Source organism: Adiantum capillus-veneris, chromosome 21 (genome assembly GCF_014529385.1).
Source record: "Adiantum capillus-veneris isolate H3 chromosome 21, ASM1452938v2, whole genome shotgun sequence".
Taxonomy (NCBI): Eukaryota; Viridiplantae; Streptophyta; class Polypodiopsida; order Polypodiales; family Pteridaceae; genus Adiantum; species Adiantum capillus-veneris.
Window position 1 is genome coordinate 36,796,970 of NC_140951.1, and position 23,770 is coordinate 36,820,739.

At 45.9% G+C, this 23,770-nt stretch overlaps 1 protein-coding gene across 3 annotated transcripts in view; it reads left to right on the plus strand.

Annotated features, from left to right (window-relative positions):
- The window catches only part of LOC147430788 (K(+) efflux antiporter 5-like), a 65,704-nt gene that overhangs the window by 36,317 nt on the left and 5,617 nt on the right, over positions 1-23,770 (plus strand). For 2 of the 3 annotated variants that reach the window (XM_086493342.1, XM_086493341.1), the window contains exons 11-15: positions 2,065-2,142; positions 2,238-2,326; positions 3,343-3,442; positions 16,220-16,273; positions 16,360-16,455. In XM_086493342.1, the coding sequence (XP_086349468.1) occupies positions 2,065-2,142; positions 2,238-2,326; positions 3,343-3,442; positions 16,220-16,273; positions 16,360-16,455 (417 nt within the window). The remainder of the gene's footprint in view (positions 1-2,064; positions 2,143-2,237; positions 2,327-3,342; positions 3,443-16,219; positions 16,274-16,359; positions 16,456-23,770) is intronic. The other variant, XM_086493343.1, reaches the window with a different exon arrangement.

The following is a 23,770-nucleotide window of genomic DNA, read 5'->3' on the forward strand; positions in this document are numbered from 1 at the left end:
GAGTGATGACGAGCACCTCCCTTTGTTGTCTGACTCTTGGTCTTTGCATTCCAATTGTTTAGGAGCACTCTCTGAAGGGGGGCTATGTGGGAAGGCCTATGCTGTTGCATCATGTAGTGTCTCTGTCAAAACACATGAGGTCATGAAGAGGGCGCCTCTACATGGAGGAACCTTGCACCCTGGTTCCTCTGTCAACTTGATGACGTGGCATCACCCAAGACATTAAGGTGTTCCAACTTATGAACATTGGCTGAGGTGAGGCCTGGGGACATAAAGCAAATTAAAAGAGCGTGCCAAGTGTACGGATGTCGTAATTCACGCTTGCTGCTGATGTCACAAACCGGTGGCATGCTGGACACACACACACCCCCCTGGCTGGCACCACCGGAAAACGTGGCAGCAGGTTGATGTGGCAGTACCGTACGGATTTCCTCATTCCACGTTGACTGTTGTAAGGAAATCCCGATTTTTGCATTGCATTGCTGTCGTGGCATGCCGTACGGACTTCCGTGATTTGCACCGTAAAAAGCGGCCTGGTTGTACGGAATTCTTGAAAAAGCGCTGGCTGAATATTTTTAGCAGCTTTTGGACTCAATTGCTTTATTTTGAAAAGCTTGAGAGCTTTTGGGTTACTGCTTTTGGGCATCCCTTGTAAACATATAAATTAGTGGGCATGGCCTTCACAACTCAGAGCATCTAGACGCAGAGTCTGAGAGTGAGAACCCTCCCACTCTCTTGTACTTTGAACACAAATTAATACAAAAAGAAATACCGAAAGGGATGCCGGTCTTTGGGACCAATATCTCTAGGCACGGAACTCGGCCAGGCCGTGTCGAATCAATTGTGAACTGTGAACTATTTTGAAGTGAATCTCTGTTGTGTCGCGGTAGAATCTTGACTTGGAGTGTCCAAGTTTGTTACAGTGGTATCAGAGCGCGGCCGATTTCTCTTCTAACACTTATGGATTCCAACAACGAACAATCGACTTCCTCAGCATCTGGAGATGCGGGAAGAGATCACGAAGAAGATTCTCACGAAGAGTACGGCCCACCTCGGCCTACTCAGGTGGAGATTGAAGAGATGGAACGTTGACAATTGGTTGACGACGCGACAAAGATGATGATCAACCTTGCGAAGGATCCGAAATTTGCTAAATTTTTGACTGAGACATCCTTCGACGAAGTGCACACCCAGTGGCAGAAAGCCACAGAGCCACCCCTCAAACCGGCACTCAAGAAACCTCCTACTCTGAGGATGTTTACAGAGCAAGAATTGGAAGAGGTGGTTGATACCCGGATTACCCAGCTTTTTGACGCGAACAACAAAGCCAAAAAAGCACAACAAAAAGTAGAAGAAAGGAACTGACTTCCCGGGTTATTTGGGTCGTCAATCTACTTTTGCCTCGGCAAGAAAGCAGAAGAAGCGTGTGCAATTTGAAGGAGTCTCCAGTTCTTCTTCTTCTTCTTCTTCTTCTTCTTCTTCTTCTGATAGTTCTTCTAGCTCTTCCGACTCGAGCGAAGAAGACAAGAAAGGGAAAAAGCGAAGCAAAAAGCAAAGCTTCGGAAAGGGCAAGAAAAAGGCAAAGAAGCCTAAGTTTTGCCCAGTTTCTTACAGTTCTACAGAGAACTCGTGTTTAGATAGTTTGGACTCTGACGATCACAGATTTTACGCAAAGAAGAAGCATTTATAAAGCCAACCAGTATGACTTTCTCGAGGATAAAAGCAAGAAAGTTCGAGAATTTAAAGAAGGTGGATAGTCAATTAAGTTTGACATTTTTTCTGGATTCCGAGATGCTTCGAGGGCTTTGGCCTTCATACAGCAGTTATAGCTTTCTCTGGAGGGCATTACTTAGAGCACTCCAAGATTCGGAGGGCTACCTCTTACTTCAAGGGAAATGCTCGAACATGGTGGTCCACTCTTGTGGGGTTTTACTGCATTTGGACACTTAGTTGAGGGAACGTGTTTGTGTTTGGGTGAATTGTTTGGGTCCTTCTGTTCAGATGTTTTTGTCACATGCAAAGCTGAATAGAGCAACATTAAACGTGGTCATAACTTCTTGCAAGGTTTTGAAATTTCTGATGGAGCGCAACAGCGTAAATGCCCTGCATGGGCAAGTGACCATAGGGACGCTTATTTTGCAGGTATCAAAGGGGTTACTCGTGTCATCACTTTTGGTGTTTGAGAAAGTAGTCTAGTCTTTTTGGCTCTCCTGAAAGGGGTTTTGTTCTATCTTCAGGACTGTTGTGTAGGATTGCTGTTTGCTTTGCTACCTGTGCTTGGAGGCAGTACTGGCGTGTTTCATGGACTTGTTTCAATGCTCCGCACGTAAGTGCTTCATTATGATCTCTCTTTTGTTTGAGTAATTATATGCTTAGTTAACTTTTTCCTTGACCTTGAGAGCCGTGTGGTCATGTATTTTCTCCTGTCATTACCAGATACAGTGTATTGGGATCATGAAGGTTCTTGTTTCTCCCGTCTATATTTGCATGCTAAGTTATTCTTATCAACATGGTCTAGATGGGATTTAAGTTATATCATGTGTCTTACTACAGAGTACTCTTTAGCTTGTTTATTTAGATGCATCGAAAATAAAAGCTAAATTCAAGGTCTCCCTAAGAAATACAGGAGAGGATGAGGCACTAGCTTCCTCTGATTTCTTATGCGAAAATTAAAACTAGTTTTGAATTTGAATGGTTTAAAAAAAAACCAAATGCCAGCGTATTACTTCATTTTTGTTATCTATTATCTTTATATTGAAGCGACATTACCTGCTGGTAATATTTACCTAGTTAATGGCCCCCCTTGCTGCGAGTGTGAATTCAAAAAGGATATATGGTGACAGTATGTTTTTTTTCTTTGAATGATTGAATTTTCTCATTTTTTTCCCTCAAAAAGTTGACTTCAAGCATCTGTGTGTTGCCATTGAGCAAGTTTTTACTCGTTCACTTGAGCAATGAGTATTTCTAAATGAAACGAGTTCCGTGAATGGGAGAAATTCTTCCTTGTAACTCTGTTTGTGTTTTTTTGGGCTTTTGATTGCTCTGATGCACAATTGTTTTGTCTTTCTTGTATCAGAGTTTTAGGTAATTCCTTTGAAAACAATATCAATCCTAGATCATGTTATGATTATCTCTTAGTAAATATAATGAGTAAGTTTTGGATGCCCCTTAGTGATTCTATTCTTCAGTGAAAGTCCCTCATGGGTAGGGATATGAGTAACTACTTCATAAATTTACAGCAAACAAAGTGTCTTAGGATGCCTTTTGTTGTCAGATGGTCTCTTAAACATTTTTGTATGAGAATCTTATTAACTGAGGATCTTGGCAAAATTGTGCGTGCAGGCTTCTCTTGCTTGCTTTATTTCTGGCTCTGTCAATGATAATCTCAAGATCCTTTGTTCCCCGGTTTTTAAAGTTGATGATGCGACTCTCATCTCAGCAGGCAAGATACTCATGTTTGTCAGGTTTACCTTTTTGTTTTTGTATGTTTGGCTTGCTTGCAGCTAAGAACAATAGCCTTATTTGTTGTCTTAAAATCTCTAATGAACTACCAGTAAAACCATGCCCTGTCAACTGCGTGTATAGCAACTTGTCTAAGTTTTGGTTTGTGGAACATCATGGATTTATCCAGAAAAATTTAGCTCTCTCCCTTTGACATTATTTAGTTAAGACAGTGTCAGTAATTGTGTCAGGTGAGAGTCAAGTGTATTTTTAATTGGGAGAAACAAATTGGGAGGCTGTAGGAAAGTGAGGAGGCTCATCCTCAATAAAATGTTCTATAAATGTAAGCGAATTGGGGTCAACATGAAGCTAGAACCACTCAAATGTGATGCATCCAATTTGAAGAGTGAAGCAGACTGTAGGAATGTGAGGAGACTTAGATTTCATACTCGGTCAAATGTTTTATAAATTGCCAGGGAATTAGGGTCAACATGAAGGAAGGTCCACTCGATGTGATGCATCCAATCCAAAGACTGAAGCAGACTTGGTATATAAAATTTTGCAACATCAAAAATCTGAGCATCATTCAATTGAAGTATGAGGCGTGTGAAAATAACCACTATGCAAGACTCTCTAAAGTTCGAAGGTGAAAAACCCTAATGGCTCTTGGATCTTTTTTTTTCCCCCAAGAAAAAGATCCTTCTTTTAGTTAATGAGCTGCCGAAAGGGCTACAAACAGCCTCTGTGAAAGAGGGCTACATCAGAAGCATGGGGAGACTCTCTTAGTGAAAAGACAAAGAATGTACAATGAGGGCTAGATCACGAGATGGGAGGAGGAAACAGCCACACTGGTGGCCGGTAGTGCCATCTAGGCACACCCTGAACCACGGTGAAGAAAGGCCTTGGGTACCAAAGTCGCAAGAAAGCCTCGTGACGCTCTCGCATACGGTCAGAGCTGCCTTGAAGTCTCTCAAACTTGACCCCCTGAGTGTACGAATCAGCTCCAGCCAAATGTCACCGTCACAAATTGATGACGTGGTAGTTCAACCCGGACACACACACACACACACACACACACACACACACACACACACACACACACACACACACACACACACACACACACACACACGGCATGATGACGTGGCAGACTGTACGGATTTTCGCGTTTTGCATTGACTGCTGACGTGGTAGTTGTACGGATTTCTGTAAATTACAATGGTGCTTTTTGCTGGCAGATTTTGGGATCATTGCTTTTGGAACAGTTTGCTTTTGAGTTTAATTGCTTATGGGGCTCTGCTTTTGGGCATCCCTTGTAAGAATAAAAGAGCCCTAAGGGCCTCACTTTTGAGAAGATTTGGACGCAGAGTCTGAGAGCTGAGGATCCTTCGGGAGTTGTACTTTGCTCAAAGATCAATATAAAAGAAATACCGAAAGGGGTGCCAATCTTTGGGGCCAATCTCTCTGGGCACGAAACTACGCCGAGCAGTGTCGACCAAATTGAATTGTGATTTTAAAGTTGTGAAGCATTTTAAGTGATTCTCTCTCGTGTTGCGACAAATTCTAGACTTGGGGTGTCCAAGTTTGTTACAGTGGTATCAAAGCATCAAGCGTGTGCTTTTCTCAAAGCATATAGATCCTCTCAAAGAGCGGACAAGGCACTTGAGCACTTTTGGAAACTGTTATTGAAGAATCTTCATTCCCGATCCCGGACTTATTAGCCACTCCCACCCTTCATACATTGCGCATCGGGCGCGCTCCCATCTTCATCGCTCTGTCTTATAGGGCATAAAGCCATAAAGAATCCCACATTACATTATGGATTCCGAAAAGAATTGTGACCTCTTTTGCCACGGTTGAGGCGGGAGGAGGCAATATGGAAAATTTAAGCGACTTAACAGATAACGAGTACGGGCCACCTTGGCCCACACAATATGAACTCTTGGAGATGCAACGTCGACAATAGGTTGACGAGTGCACAAAGCAGATGCGTCAGTTTGCTAAGGATCCCCAATTTGCAAAATTTTTGACCTAGCAGTCGATGGCTGAAGTGCATACTCAATGGCAGAAAACCTGTAGCGCGGATAATGTGTCGTGCTCTCTACAGTGGGTGGTCCTCAGTGCAATGTGCGTGACAATCTCACTCAAACAGACTGAATCTCCCTCAAACAGATTGAACAGAAAGGAAACAATAGACGTCAACAGAGCTCACAAAGACACAACAGCAGACCAGAACATATGACTTGACTATCTCAAAGACTGATACAGACTCTTGCGTGGTAGCACACTCAGCTCCAGCCCAAGACTCACAGGTACAATGGAGGTGTCGAGGCTCAGATGTGCAGGGATGGTGAAGACGTGCTCTGTGTAAAGACTCACTCACTCTAGACCACTACGTACAAGCTCAGAGGTGAAGAAGATAATCGAATAACCAACCGCTACTACTCATATGTACCACCATAAAGAGCCACCAACGGCTCATAAATGTCAGCCATGTGGTGACCTGGCCACGAGGTCCACTAGACCACGGTCGGTACCCTGCCACGTGTCACTCCCCAGCCCAGAGGGTCTGTCCGTCTAGTGTGAACCAGCCTAGACCTGTCCTGTGAAAGACATTGTACCGTGAAGGACACTGTAGCCCTGCTACAGGTTGCCCGCTACAAGACCGCTCACCGTCTCGGTGAGAGGAATACTGAAAAAACTATGAAAGAAAACCACTAGATATTGCATCCGTACATTTCTTGAAGCAGGTGCTAGGCCCAACCAAGACCTTACATGCCTCAAAAGTGGAGTAAAACACTGCCCTGCTTGCAACGCCTTAAGCCTTTTAATAGGCAAGAACCCAATATGATTGCATAGTCCAAGAATCACAATCGGCAAAACAGACAGCTTGGCTCCTCAGCAAAGAGATATGCTCGGTTTGGATCCAGCGCATCTTTATCCTCCATAACCATAGTGAGAAGAAAATGACATGGTCCTCACTTGCAAATGAAATTGTTGAAAAGACTGATGATCAGAAGCTCGAGTAATAACGCAGGTGAGGTTAAGCTCTATCTTAATGGCAGAACAAAAAGCATTAACAACAACGGGATGCTTGAAAGCCACAAGGAACGCAGGTGTATGCTTGAAAGCCGAGGGGTGGGTAGGTAGTACCCAGGTGAATGCTTGAAATCCGAGGTAGGTAGGTAGGTAGGGGGGAGGGCGAGGGGTAGGTAGGGGGAGGGCGAGGGCGAGGGTGAGGGCGAGGGGATAGGTAGGTGGGAGGAGGAGGGCGAGGGCGAGGGGGTAGGTAGGGGGGCTAGGGCGAGGGGGTAGGTAGGTGGGAGGGGGACTAGGGCTGTAGATGAAGTCCATGTACCACTGGGTGAAAGAGGAGATGCTACAAAGCGCAGCCACCATGAGCAAGACAACTATCATGAGAATGGAATTCATTAGGCAGGACGAGCTCTGTGAAGGGAGCTTTGTTCTCGGAGGAGATTTCTGCCCGCTTCTATGATCCTCCATAGGCTCACCAAATTCAAAGACTTCCACCAAGGCCAAGGGCGCATCCGGGGTAACTTCTATGACAATTAACCTTTGAGCTGGCTCAGGTGGCTCATTGGGTCTAGTTACTGTGGAAACATTGGAAGAAGGTGTACCTCTATGCAAAGAGTGAATAGAGACTTCATAACAAGGCATAGATTTGGTAGCCTCCAACCACTCCAGCAGATCTTCGTCAGACGCATCAGGTGTAGTAGGCTGTTCTTGTCCAGGATTGGTTTCCATTGACAAAGAAACTTGCTGCACCACTGGATCCATACCTCCTTCTAAGAGGATGGGTTGCATCGAGGAGCCAGAAGTTTGTATCCACATTGCGTCGTTTCCCCAATCATGAAGTGCTTTAGTGTGTCGCAGCCATGGTCTGCCAATGAGCAAAGGAAATCGGCCCTCAATCCGGGGAAGACGAACCACAACAAAATCCAAGTTAAAAGTAAAGTCTTGTACCTGCAGAGGCACATTGTCCACTATGCCCACTGGGTAGACCGTCCGCTGGTCGGCCAATGTAACAGTGAATGGAGCAGGGCGAGTGGGCTGCAAACCAAAGGCTGACATGGTAAATTCGGGCATTAGATTGATTTCAGACCCACCATCCACTATGACGCCTGAGAATTGATGCCCAAGAATAGATACAGTAAGACGTTGACTTTTATAGTCGGTGAGGGGAGCAACTGGATACGAAATCATGTAGGACTCCAAGGGCTGCACAGGTAGGTGCCCGCCACTAGGCCCTATACTAGGGTACAAGACTGAATTATTGAGAGGGTGTCACTTCTAAGGGTTGCATCTAGCCGGAGCATCTCATAAAGAGACACTTGCTGAAAGGTGTTCTTCAAGATTGCTTCCGCTGTGGGCCTAGCTCCTACAATCTGGGCCTCCTCGAAAACTTTGACCTGTTGCAAGTCAGCCATTGTTGCCAGGAAGGCTCCATCAATGTCCGAAAGCATAGAGATTGGCCTATTCTTTGCACCACTTATAGGTGCGACATTTTGAACAGGTTGCGGAAGGGCTGGACAGGATGTTCCCGTTGGCAAAACTTAAACCCAAGGCTGCTCTCTGTGCTCGAGTGAGCACCCCAGCAAGCTCTGCTGCTTGTTGTGGCTGAACTGTATGTGTAGCAGGTGCTGGTTGAGGGGTGGTGTTCACTGTGATTAGATTGATTTTCGGGAATGTAAACTCTTGTTGGTTTTGATTCGGGCCTGAAGATGAGGATGCCCTTTGTTTGGGACAATCTTTACTGTAGTGGTACTTAGACTCCGGACAATGTCTGCAAGGAGGAGACCCTTCAGGTAAAGGACGCTTGCTGTGGTAATGCCCATATTCACCGCATCTGTAGCATAAGATTGGCCGATTAGACGGACGAAACGGGGGACGAGGTGATCGCTGCTCTTGTTGTTGCATGGTGCTGGAGGCTGAGGTGTAGAAGCTTTGGGGAACTGAGGGAGTACTAGCATGAAAAAAGCTGGGGGGTGCAAAGTTGTTGTGCATACCTTGCTGCATAGGGGGTGTTGTCAGCAGAGGAGGCAACGGGTTTTGATGTCCATAGGGTGAGACCATGTTGGATGCAGGTGCTAGCCCTTCTTGGAGAGAAGGACTTAGACTTTGTTGTATTTGCCGCAATCCTTTGATATAGTAACAATCCTTATCTTCGTGCCCAGATTTTTCGCAGAAGTGGCAATAAGTCCGAAGGGGACAGTCCTGTGGAGGATGTCCAGGAGAGTGACAAGAGCTGCACCATACCATAGCTTTAGTCTCTTGCTGAGACCGAAGCTCTTCTAGTTCCCTCTTGATTTGATCCAAAGCCTCAAGGTGCGATGGTTTCTCTTGTCTCAGAGAGATTGATTTCTCTTCTTGGAGAGCGCGTTGTAGTTTGAGGGCTTCAAGTTCCCTGCGCAAGGAAGTCAAAGGATCAGCAGGACTACCTCCGAGAACACAGAGGGAGTATCTATGTGAGGAGAGTTGTTGAACAACTTCCTAGCCTCCTCTATCCTAGTAGCAGCTGCGATGAATTCCTCCAGAGTAGCGTTAGGTCGGAGGCTCTCCCGGAGTTTTTGCTGAGAGGTTTTGGGAAGCGCCTTCTCCACCCACTTCTTAACCATGAATTCACCGGGTTGCTGGGGAAGCTTGGCAACCAGAGACTTGGTTTTGGTCATAAGCTCTGCAAAAGGCTCCTCTGGCTGGAGCACCATGTTGGCCAACTCATCCAACACTTTCTCTTGGTAGTCGCCCGGCCTGAAAGCTGCACATAACTGTTGTCTTAAGTCTGCCCAAGTTGCAAAATGATTCTCTGCAAACTGGCTGTACCATTTGAAGACTCACAGGTACAATGGGGGTGTCGAGGCTCAGATGTGCAGGGATGGTGAAGACGTGCTCTATGTAAAGACTCACTCACTCTAGACCACTACGTACAAGCTCAGAGGTGAAGAAGATAATCGAATAACCAACCGCTACTACTCATATGTACCACCATAAAGAGCCACCAACGGCTCATAAATGTCAGCCATGTGGTGACCTGGCCACGAGGTCCACTAGACCACGGTCGGTACCCTGCCACGTGTCACTCCCCAGCCCAGAGGGTCCGTCCGTCTAGTGTGAACCAGCCTAGACCTGTCCTGTGAAAGACATTGTACCGTGAAGGACACTGTAGCCTTGCTACAAAACCACTGAGCCACCAATCAAACCGGCAATCAAGAAGCCTCCCTACTCCTAGAACGTTTACTGAAGAAGAACTCCATGGTACGGTCCAGGCCCAAATCAATCAACTTTTGGGCACGAAGGAGCCATCGGAAAAGCAACTGAAGAAACGTAACAAGGGAACTAATTTCCCCGGTTACTCGGGTCAAAAATCCACCTTTGAAAATGCCAGAAAGCAAAAGAAGCGTACGAAGGATTTCATTGTTCGTCCTCATCTTCTTCTGACAGCTCGGACAGCTCATCTTCTTCTGACTTGAGTGATGGGGACAGAAAGGGGAAGAAACGACGGAAAGATCACACGTTTTATGTGGAAAGAAAGCATTTTTATAGTGCCAATCATTATGATTTCCTCGACGACAAGAGCAAAAAGCCTAAAGAATTCAAAGAGGGAGGACAAGTAGTAAAATTTGAGCACTTTTCAGGGTTTCAAGATGCCTCCAAGGCTTTAGCCTTTGTCCAACAGTTTGACATAGCATTTTCTGGAGGCCGCTAGATAGAGCACTCGAAGATCAAACGGGCGACATCCTTTTTGAAAGGCTATACACGGACATGGTGGTCCACTCTAGCGCCGACAAAGTTGTTGAAATTTAAGAAACTCTTCATTTCTTCATGGCTCCCACAAGAATACGAACGAGGGACTTTGTAGAGAAATTGGAGACTATTGAAAGGAAGTCCGAGTCGATACAACAGTTGATGGGACATGCAAAGCGGGGATTTGCTATACATTTGGGTAATTTGACTTACCCATAAGATGAACCTTCAACAAGTCATAGCAGAAAACAATCGACAAGAGATAGACGACCTTCACTGACAGAAGACCAGAGAGATGAATATTTCAAAGCAGGAGAGTGTTTTGAATGTGGGGAAGGGACATATCGCTACACGGTGCCCCAAAAAGGCACAAGAATGAGGATGATTGGCAGATTGAAAGGACAACAGGACGAGGCGATACTTGTTCCAAAACAGATTTTAGATAGAAAAATTATGGATCAACTAGCATTATTTTTACTTTATGAATTTATGAATAAGACTTTTTGAAAGATGAATTTAGATTATGAATAAAAGTAATGTTTTATGAAAGAATCTGTTAATTCTGGAGAAAGAGCAGAATTAAGAATGAGAAGATGATTTTGGAGCAGTGACAGCTTCCGAATGAACCTGATAACGAATCATGAATCATGATTGATTCAATGGAATGAATGATTGGACGACTCTGTTTAGTATGAACTTTGTGATGGATTGGGATCCCCGGAAATGATTCTCGCACACGATAGTGCTTGAGGCGAATGATTCTCGCACACGACAGTGCTTGAGGCGAATGACGACTTGCACACGACAGTGCTTGAGTCGAAAATCTCTATAGACATGATCGCAATATAGGATTAGTTAACTTGACATCAGTGAGGTCCGGAATGAATCTAGATGTGGTTGCTAAATACGTTGTTGGCAGTCATGGTTTGAGATTTAGAATGATTTTTTTCCTGTGATTTGTCATGTGATGTTTTGTGATGTCCTCTGATGTGACTGTCGATTTGTACAAGCGGGTCCCATAAGTTAGTTGGAACTCTTCTTTAAAAATAGGCCTCTCGGCAAGACTTTGCAAGTGGTGAAACTTCTTCTGTTGCTTCTGCTTCTTCTATTGCTTCTAGGTCTTAGGCCCCTCGATCGAGATGTGCAAGTTGGCTCCGTTCTTAAGTGGCTTGACATGTAAGCTGTTTGTGACATGTTGCGCCATGGGGCAGTCTCACAAACAGTGACATTGACTCTCCAAAGGGTGGCCACAGGTTGCACATGGTGCTGAGAAGCCGCCGTGTACCGACGAACGCCCAATTGTAGTAGCACTGTAGCTCTATCCGCAACCAACCATTGAAACATGGTAACTCTCCTTGGTTGCCTAGTGTCCCACAACCGCTCCAAAATCCCGACAAGAACTCGGCTTTGAGACCCTAGGCAAACCTCGCTTTGTGCTGCTAGTATGTGTTGCTCCAAATGAGCCGTGTACTGAAAGACAGGAGTCCCTGGGTGATCGGCTGAAGAGAAAGGATCTCGTAGAACCACTCTCCTAGGTCCCACTGCACTTAACCAGAGGGTCTCTTCAAGCCCAAAGCCGCGAGTGTCCTAACTCAAGATCTACTGGGTCGGGATCTATGACACAAGTCCCCCACAGATGCGTACAACTCGGATCCTCTGAAAACAGCACTCTGCAACCTGTGGTGCCTCTACTGAGACTCTGTGAAGATGACCCTCTCACTGAACCTTGAAAAACATGCAGGGTACTGACTTTGAGCAAGCCTTAGTTGCAACGAGGAACTCCAAAGGCGTGAAAGCCCCCATCCATCGGGGAGCTGCTCCCTCAAGAGGGATATTCCACTCAGTAGGTACAGCCTCTGTAATATCCTGACACATGCTCTGCACCCCCTTCATGCCTTGAAGGTGGATGCTCTGAATCTCCTCGGCAAGGCCTGAAAACTGTAGCCAGTCGTCGAGTGTGTAGGCTGGACCCTCTGCCATGGGACCCCAAGAAACGTGAGGCATACTACCAACCAAGTGGCATCGCTGTGTGCTAACCATGGGGTTTCAAATTTTTCCAAACAAGAGGCTGCCAAAGTGCCACCAGCTTTTGAGCTCTGTATCCAATAAAGTCCTCTCAGGGATGCGCAACATCGCACTCCCACTCCTCGGTCTGTCTTTCGCACTAAGAATCATTGGAAACCCTCAAGGTCATACATAAGCGTGCTCCCAAGTTTCCAACTCAACTCCATGCACAGTAGCATGACTGCCTCCTATCCTATCTGAGGGGTCCTCCAACATGTTGACGTCCCCCCCAACACACCACTGCTCTGCATGAGGCAAAGACTCCACAATATGTGACCAAAAGTAAGCTTGTGCACTTGCCTGGTTGGGCGCGTAAATGTTCAGGAAGCCCATGATGCTACCATGAACCTGCATAGTAATCCATTGGCCTCTGCCTGGCACAATAATACCTCTACCCACAATGGTTTGCTTCCATGAGTCCGCAAGTGAAACCGGCCCGTAGGGCGGTAGGCGTTGGCTTTCACCCGAAATTCTTTACTTTATACACACACACAGAGCACTTTGCAAAGAGAACCTGCGACGGGAGTTAACACTTGAATACACACACGGCTCGGAAGCTAGAATGCTCCGAGCAGACGCCGACAACCTCTAGGCCCCAAAATTGGCGCCCCTTTCGGTATTTCTTTATTCTTTAGGAGGGTAAATTACAAGGTAAGGTCCTGGGAATCCTTCACGTGTATCCACCTAGATACCATTTGATTTGGCCAAATTTCGGCAGCATAACAGCCCCAAAACTTGCGCGAAACCAATTCCCCTGCTGGAACTCGCTTGCACTGTCGTATACCCTCTGATTCCTGTCCAAAAACAGTAAATTCAGCACGCTGTATTTACTGGTTTTTGCCCTGTTTTCAGCCCCAAACAGTCTCCTAACTGTCCTCTGCCAATGGGGCACGATTCCCAATGGTCCTGGCGTCCGTATGGCTGAAAAACAGTGAAATTACAGCGCATACACAGCGCTGATTTTGCACCTGTACGGTGAGGTTATGACCCTCACCAGTGCCTGCTTTGGAGCAGCAGTTAGCTACCCCTGTTCCTGCTCAAGGAGGCTCTTGCCTCAGCACAAAAGCATGAACCCACACAACTGTACATCAGTCAAATGAGTAGCCCTCTTGTGGGGCATCACATAACTGCACGTAGGGGAGAGAGAGAGCAGTGTGTAGTGTGCAGGGCATCACTCCTAGCACCACACTGTACATGAGAGGGAAAGGAAGCACTCCATAGCTCTTAACCTGTGACAGGTTGCAAATGAGGCCTCTCCCAGCATAAAAATCAGCGCCCATTTTTCTGCAAGAGGCAAGTGCATGAAAAGTTGACACTTGGCGCATTTACAAGCATTTTCCCGTTTCGGGCTTGCCGCTTAAAAATATCCTGACCGGTTGCCCAGTTGACTTCGCGGCAGAGTTGTAAAATGTTCCCCTAGTCATACCGGAGGTAATGACGCGAACACATTTCACGGCCCAAAATAGCAGTTCCCTAAATTTTAGGAGATGCTTCCGTTGGGCTCCCACTGGTCTTCTGACCATCTATCCTCATTGGGACCGCATCCAAAATTGCAATGTGGCCCAACTGTCGGATACTTTTTGTTGGTAGTCCCACCTTGACTTTACGCCTTAATTGAGTTGACTTCCTAGTATCCACCAACTTGCTAAGTGCGACGGGGGGACCTATATGATCTTGCTCTGAGCCTAGACATCCTCTTACCATACGAATTCCAGTGCCGACCACTTCCCGTCTGCGGGTGAATCTACCGTTCACATTGGCCATACAATGTCCGACCGTTTGCTACTTCAAAAAGAGGGTCTCAAAACAAATAAAATAAACCCCATTGGAAAGAAACCAACAACCAAGGTTAGCAGTTGCCACATCTCTGTGACATGGTTAATAACTGCCATGTCCTCGTGACAGCAAGAGTCATACATACACCTCCTTGGATGCCCCTAGGCCCAAAAGCAGTTGACCAAAAAGTCTCATAGCGGCCACACAAAATCTGATCCCATTGTCGAATGCGGCTCTTACAAAGACGGTGCTCTTGAAGCATAAGAATATCAATCACACCTCCCACAAGGCATCTCTGAAGCTCCTGGCGCAAGCAACCCCTCGGACGCTGAAACTGGGGCCCATCTAAACCTTGCACATTCCATGAGACGATCCTCATGGGACCAATGAGAAAAGACCGATGCTGCAGTAGCAATCAACCTCGCTATCTTTGAGGCTGGCTTGGATGGGGAGTAATCCGCATTCGAGCGACCTCGTGTCTGAAGTGACTGTCCCACCCAGGCCCAAGCAGACCGTAGAGCTACATCCTCTATCCAAGGATCCTCATGTACATATCATAGCAAGGGGGGCTTTGATTGTCGGCAAGAAAGTGAACCACAATGTGCCTACATTCTCCTGCTGCATCGGGTGGCGTCACACTGAACTTGACTAGAGGTCAAAGTTTCTGAATCAAATCTGTCCGTTGTATCAAAAACCTTGGTGCCTCGGGCGGCTAGAAAGAGGACGTGAACTCAAAAACAAGCTCCCTCAAGGTAGGGAGATGAGTCTTTGAGGCATCGGGTGAAGCTGTAGTCAAAGAAATCCCACTGTCGACCGATGTCAAAATTGGTCAGCCCACGGGGTACTGAGGCTAAAGGAGAGATGTGCACCAGAAGTGGCGTCGTCAAGGAGGTTTGTCCCTCCCTTGCTATTCGGCTCGTAGTGAAAGCGCTCCCCTGTGTCGGAGGAGGAGTGTGGGATGGGTCGGGTGGTGAAGCTTAGGGTCCAGCGGGGGAGCCGAAGGTTGGGGGGTTGGGGGGAGGTCTCAAACTGGATCTGGTAGTATCCTCGCTCGAGAAGCTGTATGTCGATGATCTTTCCCACCTCTGTTAGGAGACGGGCTTGAAGGAGGTCATGCACCTCGCCTCTGCTGGGACGGCTGCCAATAACCTTGTAGATGATAGAGGTGGGCTGAAGGCGCTCCACCTCTGCTGCAAGGCTCGCTTGCTCTGTTGGTGACAAAGCAAGTCGGATGGTGGGCTCGGCGGGGTGTGAGGGGACTTCATCTGAGTCCCTCTGTGGCAAAGTACAAGCCTCCATCTCTGTGTGCCACTGCTGGGAAGGTGAAAGGGCGAGCTCCTGTTGAAGCGTCGGCCGATAGAAAGGCTTTTGAGCCGGACCTTGTGGGAACAGGAGAGAGGGTTACGAGTGCAAATGCGGGCTGAGGGGGGCGTGGGTGTGGGCTGCGCTCGGAACAGAGCGCGAGATGCGAGTGCAGATGGGGGCCTGGGGGGGATGGGCTGCGCACTGAACAGAGTGGCAGGGCAGAAGGCGGGAGTGCAGGGGAAGGGATGGGCTGGCGGCGAGGGCGCGCAGGCAGGGGGGAGGGCTGGGGGGGGGGGGGGAGGGGGGATGGCGATGGCGATGGCGATGGCGATGTGAAGTTGCAGGAGCAGCGAGCCGTCAGTCCATGGCTCTTGGATCTTTATTATTCATGGCTCTTGGATCTTTGTTATTTAATTTTAAAATATTCGTCTCAGAAGGTGGAATGAGTTTTGTTACCTTTTTTTGTACTTCCAAGATATCAATGAATGGTGCACCAAGGAACTGATCAATGCTGCACTGCTAAATAATTAACCTGTTCTTTTGTCTGTTTCTAGTCAGGAAATCTGTTCATACTATTCGAAGGTTCCTCTCTCTCATGAACTTCACACATGCTATGCTAACATTCCTATTCCTTCTGAATTTCAAATAGTGAGTTGTATCAGTCAGCAGCAGTTGCATTCTGCCTTTTAGTAGCTCGGGTACCAATGAATGTTTTAGTATGAACTGATTGAAGTCGCACTTTCAAACAATCTGTTTTTACTTCTGTCTGTTTATATTCGGTCAGTCGTTTCATACTATCGGAGATTCCTATTTTTCATAAGTTTTCAGACATACATACTATGCTAACATTTGTTTTCTCATGAATTTTCAGACTAATGAATTGTATCAATTAGCAGCAGTAGCATTCTGCCTTGTAGTAGCTTGGGTAAGGGGTTGAATTATTGGCAGCTGGTAAAACTAGGTCATCATGCTGTATGTCTATGGATACATAACCCAAGCATAGTTTCACAGTGCAGTGACAAGTTAGGTTTAAGCCTTGAGCTTGGATCATTTGTGGCGGGTGTGATGATTTCTACTACAGATTTTGCAGAGCACACGCTTCAACAAGTGAGTTCTTGTGTCAATGCTATGCAACATTTTAATTGATTAAAACATTGATTTTCTGAGATGGTGATCTACATGAGCACGCTCTAGTTGCTCCCCCTCCTAAGACTGTACAACCTTGTAGGTCTATAAACTTACAAGGATTGTTTTGTGGCATTAAGAAACTTTTTCATCGGCACAGGGCTTACAGTTTTCTTGTGGGCGTGGGGGTTTCTTCGATGACTTTACTTGGCTAGCTTTTGCTCAGACCTGTTGCTACTTGGGATTTCAGGTGGGCATTGACAGTTTGCACAGCAGCAGGCTGTGCCAGTTTTGCAGTCCATCAGGAGAAAGCTCTGTCATTAGTCTTCTATGCACTTATCTCTTGCTGGTGGAGCTTTTGGTTGTTAACCAGGTGCTTCTTGTGACAGTCTGGTATGACTACTACTTGCTGAACTGCTTCCTGGAAGAGTACAGGATATGTAGATTCGGTTGGGGATTTTTGTTCTCCTCTGTCAAGTGGTATGGCGCCTTGTTTTTTTTTTTCCCGAGAAAAAGATCCTTCTATTAGTTAATGAAACTGCCCATAGGGCTACAACCACCTCTACAAGAGAGGGCTACAACAATCATGATGGGGAGACTCTCCCAATGAAAAACCAGCATATGTACAATGAGGCTAAATCAAGAGATGGGAGGAGGGAAAAGCCACACAGGTGGACGGTAGTGCCATCTGAGCACACCCTGGACCATGGTGAAAAAAGGCCCAGGACGCCAAAGTCGAAGGAATGCCTCTCTGCACTCCCGCATGCGGTCGGAGCTGCCTTGGAGTCTCTGGAACTGTCCTTTGAGAGTATGGAGCTCTAGCCAAAGCTCCGAACAGTCTTTGCTGGTGGTACAGGGCGAGCCTCAGAGATGCAGAAGCAGCGGGCCCGCCAGATGAACCAGTGTCAGGCCGCTGATGAGCTCCCAACACTCCTCTCTCTCGCTGCACCACTCTTGTGGAGTAAGCTCTATAGCAGGCTGGAGTGTAGGTCGACCCCTCTGCATCACTATGATCCTGCTCGTGGAGGATAGCTCAAACTGAAGTGCCGGGCCCATGAGAGTAGACCAAGCAGCTGCCCCCCAAGTGTACTACCGAGCTGTGGAAAGAGCTGGCATCAGCCGAAGAACACGAAGCCACACCTGCTGTGCCAAAGGACAGTCCCAAAGACAGTGACGCTGATTCTCCACTAGATGGTCACAAGCTGCACATGCGGCCGAGAGACCACTATGTACAAGCCAACTCCCAATTGCTGTAGCTCGGTGTGCAACCAGCCACTGGAACAAAGTGACTTGCCTCGGCTGTCTGGAGTCCCACAACCTCTCCCAAAAAGCTGCCATGGGACCCCAGGAAACATGAGGCCGACTATCAACCAAGTGGCACTCTCTGAGTGCTAACCATGGGGTTCCAAACAAGGGGATGTCTCAGGCGGTCCTCCGTGCAAGTAGGCTAACGTTGCTCAAGGCCTCTCCGCAGTTGCTCCCAAGATCGGAGCAGACTCACAGCAAAGCGGTCCTCCAGTCTCTTGCTCAAGCCAACTCTGTGCATCTCTGTGAAAACCCATCTAGTCGAGGGTCGCCAGGGGCCTCCAGCCTGAGGCACCCTAGCACTAAGCCGCTGAAGCAAGAACTCCTTCCAGGGCTGCTCTCCTGAAAGAAGTCCTCTGACGATAAACTTCCCAAGAAGGGTTGTGCTGTGCTGTGCTGGGTCTATGATCCCAAATCCTCCCTGAGAACAAGGAAGAGTGATGACCTGCCATGTCACTTTGGCCCGGGCTATTTGAGTGTCACGCCCTGACCAAAGGAAGTTCTTGATCAGTCTCTCTACCTGGCTGATACAAGAACTCGAAAAGATCCAACAAGCTGATTTCTAGGATTAAGTCTTTGAGATGTCTTATGCTTTTTAGTTTAAAGTTGAGTACTTGTTTCAAGTTTTAGCCAAGTAAGCTACTTGAACTTATTTTGCGTATGCCTTTTCTAATTGAAAAAAAGTAAATAATGGTTTGTTTTATCTACTTTTGTTTAATAAGTCTCAATGGGAGAAGTATTTTCATTCGTGGGACTTTGCATACAAGTGACGCCCGAGTTTTAACGAGTTGAAGCAATATAAAGAAACCCTGAAAGGGGCACGAGTGTTTGGGGCCAGTGCTCTCTTGGGGTGGAACTCCGCCACTCCGTGTGTTGTGTGCCGTGCATCTCCTTTGGTTCTATTGTTTTGAAGGGCTTAAAGTACGTTCCGTATATTGATTTCCGTTGGCACGTGGTGCCCTCCTGTTTACAGGGACCTAAGAATTACATGGTTTGCTATAATCCACTTAGGGTATCGTGCCTTGAAGGTGAACAAAAACGAAAAACGTGAAATGGCACCACCAATGGGGTCCCACATAAATGCATACACCACTGCTAGTCTCTAGTTTACAATGGTACTCTATGCCCCCATTGCATATCCCATGTGGCTCGCACTCCACAATCATTACAGTTTTTGTGGGGTTTTAGAAGGCAGTTAGGTTGTTTGCTAGAGCGACTAGGTAGATTTTTCATTGGCATCTCGACAGCATCTCATGGTGGGACAATTATGATTTGGCCTTTGCTCTCTGATCATGCCTCGGTTTCTTTGCACTTGAGATCTGAGACTTCCTCTATGCCTAGTATAATTGGCATGTACACAGTAGAGGGCAGTACTAATTCAATTACCTATTAACTTTACACATAGCATTGAGAAGAAAAGAGAACAAAGATGCGTCCAGCGACTAGAATGTCACTGCGCACACGAAGACCGACACCCTGTAGGCCCCAAAGATTGGAGCCCCTTTCGGTACTTCTTTATTCAATTAAGAACAGACGATCCGAACACGTAAATCAAAGTCTCACAAAGCTATCCAATCTTGGCGAGGGCCAAAATTGCAGGTTTTTTGACCCAATTTCGGTAGCATAACGACGCCAAAACGCTTGTAGGTCAAAAGTACCTGTCTAGGACGGATTCCCGCACAATTTAGAAGCTTTCTGGTGAGCTGTAATAGAATTTCAGCGTGCTATAATTCCCTGTTTTGTCACTACCCGGTCCCCAAAGCCCTTTGTAAGCATCCCAAGACCTTCCCGAGGCTCCCCTGGTGATTTCTTACACTTTAGGTGCAAAACCCTTAACCTACAGAAAAACACAGCAGGCTGTAATTCTCTGTTTTGGATCGTTTTGAGCGGAGTGAACACGTCTATGCCTGTCCCAAGAGCTCTCACACGCAATGGGACAATCCCCCCTGTGATTTGGATAGTTTTCATGTGAGAAAACTCTCCAAATTCGCAATCTTTTGCGATGGAACTGTGCGTACCTATGGGGGATTAGCAGTTAGCTAATCCGGTGCCTGCTTAGAAGGCTCTTGCCTTGGCAAACACGCATAAAACCCCGAGAACTATACATGGTCAACTGAGAAGCGCAACTAGTGGGGCATTACCATATGTGCAAAGGGGAGAGAGAGATGCGTGAGAGTAAATCATCGCGCTACATGAGACAAGGGAGGAGGCAAGCTTTCTGTGAAAGCTGCAGAACTTGAAAATCCACCATAAAAACTGAAAATCATCCTTCAGCCTCATATTTGGGCGTCCCCTCTTTGGATGAGCCTTCTGGAATGGTGTAGTGGCTTGCAAGTTAGGTTGCTCTCCTACTGCCATGTGTCCAATTTGCCCCTTTGGTTTAATTTCCTAGTTCCACCAACTTATAAAGTTGTGACTTGTCGAGTGGGCCAAATTCCGTTTGGCGCACACATGCTTCCATACTCTTCAGAATTTAGTGCTAATTGGCCCGACTAGTCCCAGACTGACTGACCTAGATTCTAGATGTGAGAAACCCATTCAGTCGCAACCGTTTCACATTGGCCATGCAATGTCCAATTGCATCTTTTCAAGGGTTTCGGGAAAAACAAATAAAAATACGTAGTACATATTTAAAGAAGGCAACAGGAAAAATAAACCTCTTGGTGACATATTCCACCCTTGAAATATTGCAAGCGACCTCACTTGCATGCCAATAATACATGTTGATATCTCCTGATATTACATATATTCTATGATGGGAATCCAAGATATACATGCTTCCGGAAATGTAGTGTTGGACGATTAGACAATCCCACCAACTTAGCTACCACACATATATCTAGCATAGAAGTCTTCTGGTGGACTCTTAAGCACAAATTTCTCTAGCCAAATTCTGTATGAAAGAATAGATACAATTGCTTAACTACTCTTTTGAGCATCATGAACCATGCTATCACCTTGCTCCATAGAGATATATCAAGTCAGTGTGGGTTCCATCTGAAAGGCTTCAAGATACAGTTGCAATAGTTGAGGTGAATCAACCAATTCAGACTCTTCCATCCATTTGGGATCCAAAGATGGATAGTTCTTGCAACCCTTCCTCTAACCTCCCTTTCCTTATGTGTTCAGGAACAAGAATCTCATCCAATTCTTCCACTTCGGGCTGTTTCTCATCAAGCACATTCTCTGGCACATTACCAACAAAGGGCCTGAGAAGGCTGACATGAAAAGCATTATGTATTTTCGAGCCTTCTGGTAGGTTCAACCTGTAAGCTACATCACTGATCTTTTTTCCGAAGTCTGAAAAGGACCATAATATCAAATACTGAGCTTTGGAAACAAACGTTCCTCGCCTTACCTTTTTCTTAACATGGCCTTTTCAAAGCGCAAAAGTACCCAATCACCAAGTGAAAATACAAGTTCACGATGGTGACGATCAACAACTTTCTTTTGCTTACCTGGAGTCTTCTCAAGGGAAATCTTTATCTTCCTGTATGTTTCGTCCATATCTTGCACATATTTGTCTGCTTCAAATATCTTGTCCTTAGTTTGCAAAATGGGTGGGACTTTGTTTCCTCCTACCACTATCTCAAATGATGCCTTGTCTGTTGATGTATGCACAATGTTATTGTAAGCATATTCAACCAATGGGAGATGGTGTTCCCAAGTTGCCTTGTGCTCTGACACATAACATTTGATCATATCTGTTTACTGATCTTAGCAAATGATAGTCCAAACCCCATCATTGCATGTTTGTGTTCTTGGAAGATCAAAGATAAAGTCCATTGCTATGCTTTCCCATGGCCTATTAGGGATCGACAATGGCTGCAACAATCTCGATTGTTTTTGCCTGTCAAATTTGAGTTGTGGCATACTAGGCATGATCTTACAAATGTGTCAAGATCTTAACGTAAAGCAGCCAATAGAAGAATGCCTCAACCCCTTTCATTGTCGCATCAATTGCACGATGCCCAACATATGGTGGAGCATGACTTTCCATAAAAACCTTTGGCCCTAACTATTTAGTAACGCATAACTTTCCATGCATCATGAGAAAGTCATTCTTAAGCATAAAGTGTTCATGATGTTGCCCATCAACAAGCTGACCATAAATCCTTGCAAAATCTGAATCTTCAGCATATTGTGGCTTCGTTTTGTCTAGTTCACAATGGTACCGAATTGACATTGCCCATCGCATGTGTTTCTTAGACAACTTCGTTTGAGTGAGAAAGTATCGCAAGGTTTGATGATCTATTTGGACAACAAAATCAGCCCCTAGCAGCGTGAATTACTGCCAACAATTCTTTCTCATGTTCTTTTCAGTCATCAAAAGAATTCTGCTCTCATATATGACTACTTGGCCATTCTGCATTAGAACTGCACCAAGGTTGTGGCCACATGCATGACATCAAACCACAAAAGGTTTCGAAAGATCTGGCAAAATGATTACCGGATTTGAAGTTAGCTTCTCTTTCAAGTGTTTGAAGGCTAGAATTTCCTTGGCTGTCCACTTGAAAGTAACTCCTTTCCCTTGTAGGGCATGGAGTGGAGAAGCAATCTTAGCAAATTTTCGGGGATGAACCTCCTGTAGTAGGAACAAAGCCTAGAAAGCTTCGAATGTCATGTACGGACTTCAAATCTGGTCATGACCTAATTGCTTCCACTTTGGCAGGATCCATACGAACCCCATCTTTTGAAACAATGTGCCCAAGGAAGTGAACCTCTTCCGAATTCACTCTTCTTCGCATTAATGAGTAGTCTGTTCTTGCCTCATTGAAATTGCGGTCAAGTGATCCCTATGCTCCTCTTCAGACTTTGAATAGACAATCATGTCATCAAAGAATGTACCCACGAAATTTCTTTGTGGTCTAAATATTCTGTCCATCATTCTATTGAACGTGGCAGGAGCATTTGTGAGACCGAATGGCATGACAAGAAACTCATAGAGACCAAATGTTGTTCTAAATGCAGTCTTATGGACATCTTCTGGCCTAATGCGTATTTGATGGTACCCACTCTTTTCGTAAACAGTGACATTCCCTCAAGCCGATCAAGGATGTCATCTATCCTCGGTATGGGGAACCTGTTCTTGATGGTATTCTTATTCAAAGCGAGGTAGTCAATGCACATGCGCTAGGAGTACAAGCAAATATGAACTGGGCTGAATCAGTCCCTTCTGTAAAGGCTCGTTAACCTGACTCATAATCTCTTTCTGTTGGGGTGCACTAACCCTGTACGGTGGTCTATTCGGTGGACTAGAATCTGGCACAAGATCTATGGTATGATCCTCAGGTCTCTTAGGAGGTAAATCCTCTGGCAAAGAGTCCGAAAATCCGAAAAACAATCACTGAAACCACTCATAAAAGTTGACCTATCTTTATCTAAGGTAGGCAAATTAGATACAACTTCAGGCACTTATTTTTGAAAGATCAAGTATGCAGAAAGATGATTCTTTATTACATATGAAATAGCAAAAGCAGAAACAAATGGAAGAGACTCGCCTTTAAGCTTTACATCAAGGACATGAGTCTTTCCTCTATGTACTAGAGTAATCTTTTTGTTGTAAGTATCCACCATATCATGCAACTTGTAACACCATGGGGTACCCAATAACACATCATAGCCCTCAAGTGTCCACGGACACATAGGGTTGGATGTGTCACGTGACATCATGTAAAGTACAACGGAATGAATGTTGAACTTTGCTCAAAATGAGTGCTCCGAATTGTGCTCAAGGGTTCCTTTTACTTACGGAAGGGAGAGCCTTCCGTTCCTTTAGTGAGAAAGTGCAAATGACCACAAACAAAGTGAATGACACTGTGAATGAAGGTGCTGAGACTGAGAGATAGAGAGAGAAGAATACGACACCAGAATGTTGTCAAAATCCTCCTCCGAAGGCCCCTCTCTTGATGGCAAGAGAAGTCTATGCTATTAATAGATTGCACAATCTGGTACAAGATGCGGATGCAAATCTAAGTGATGCTATGTCGAG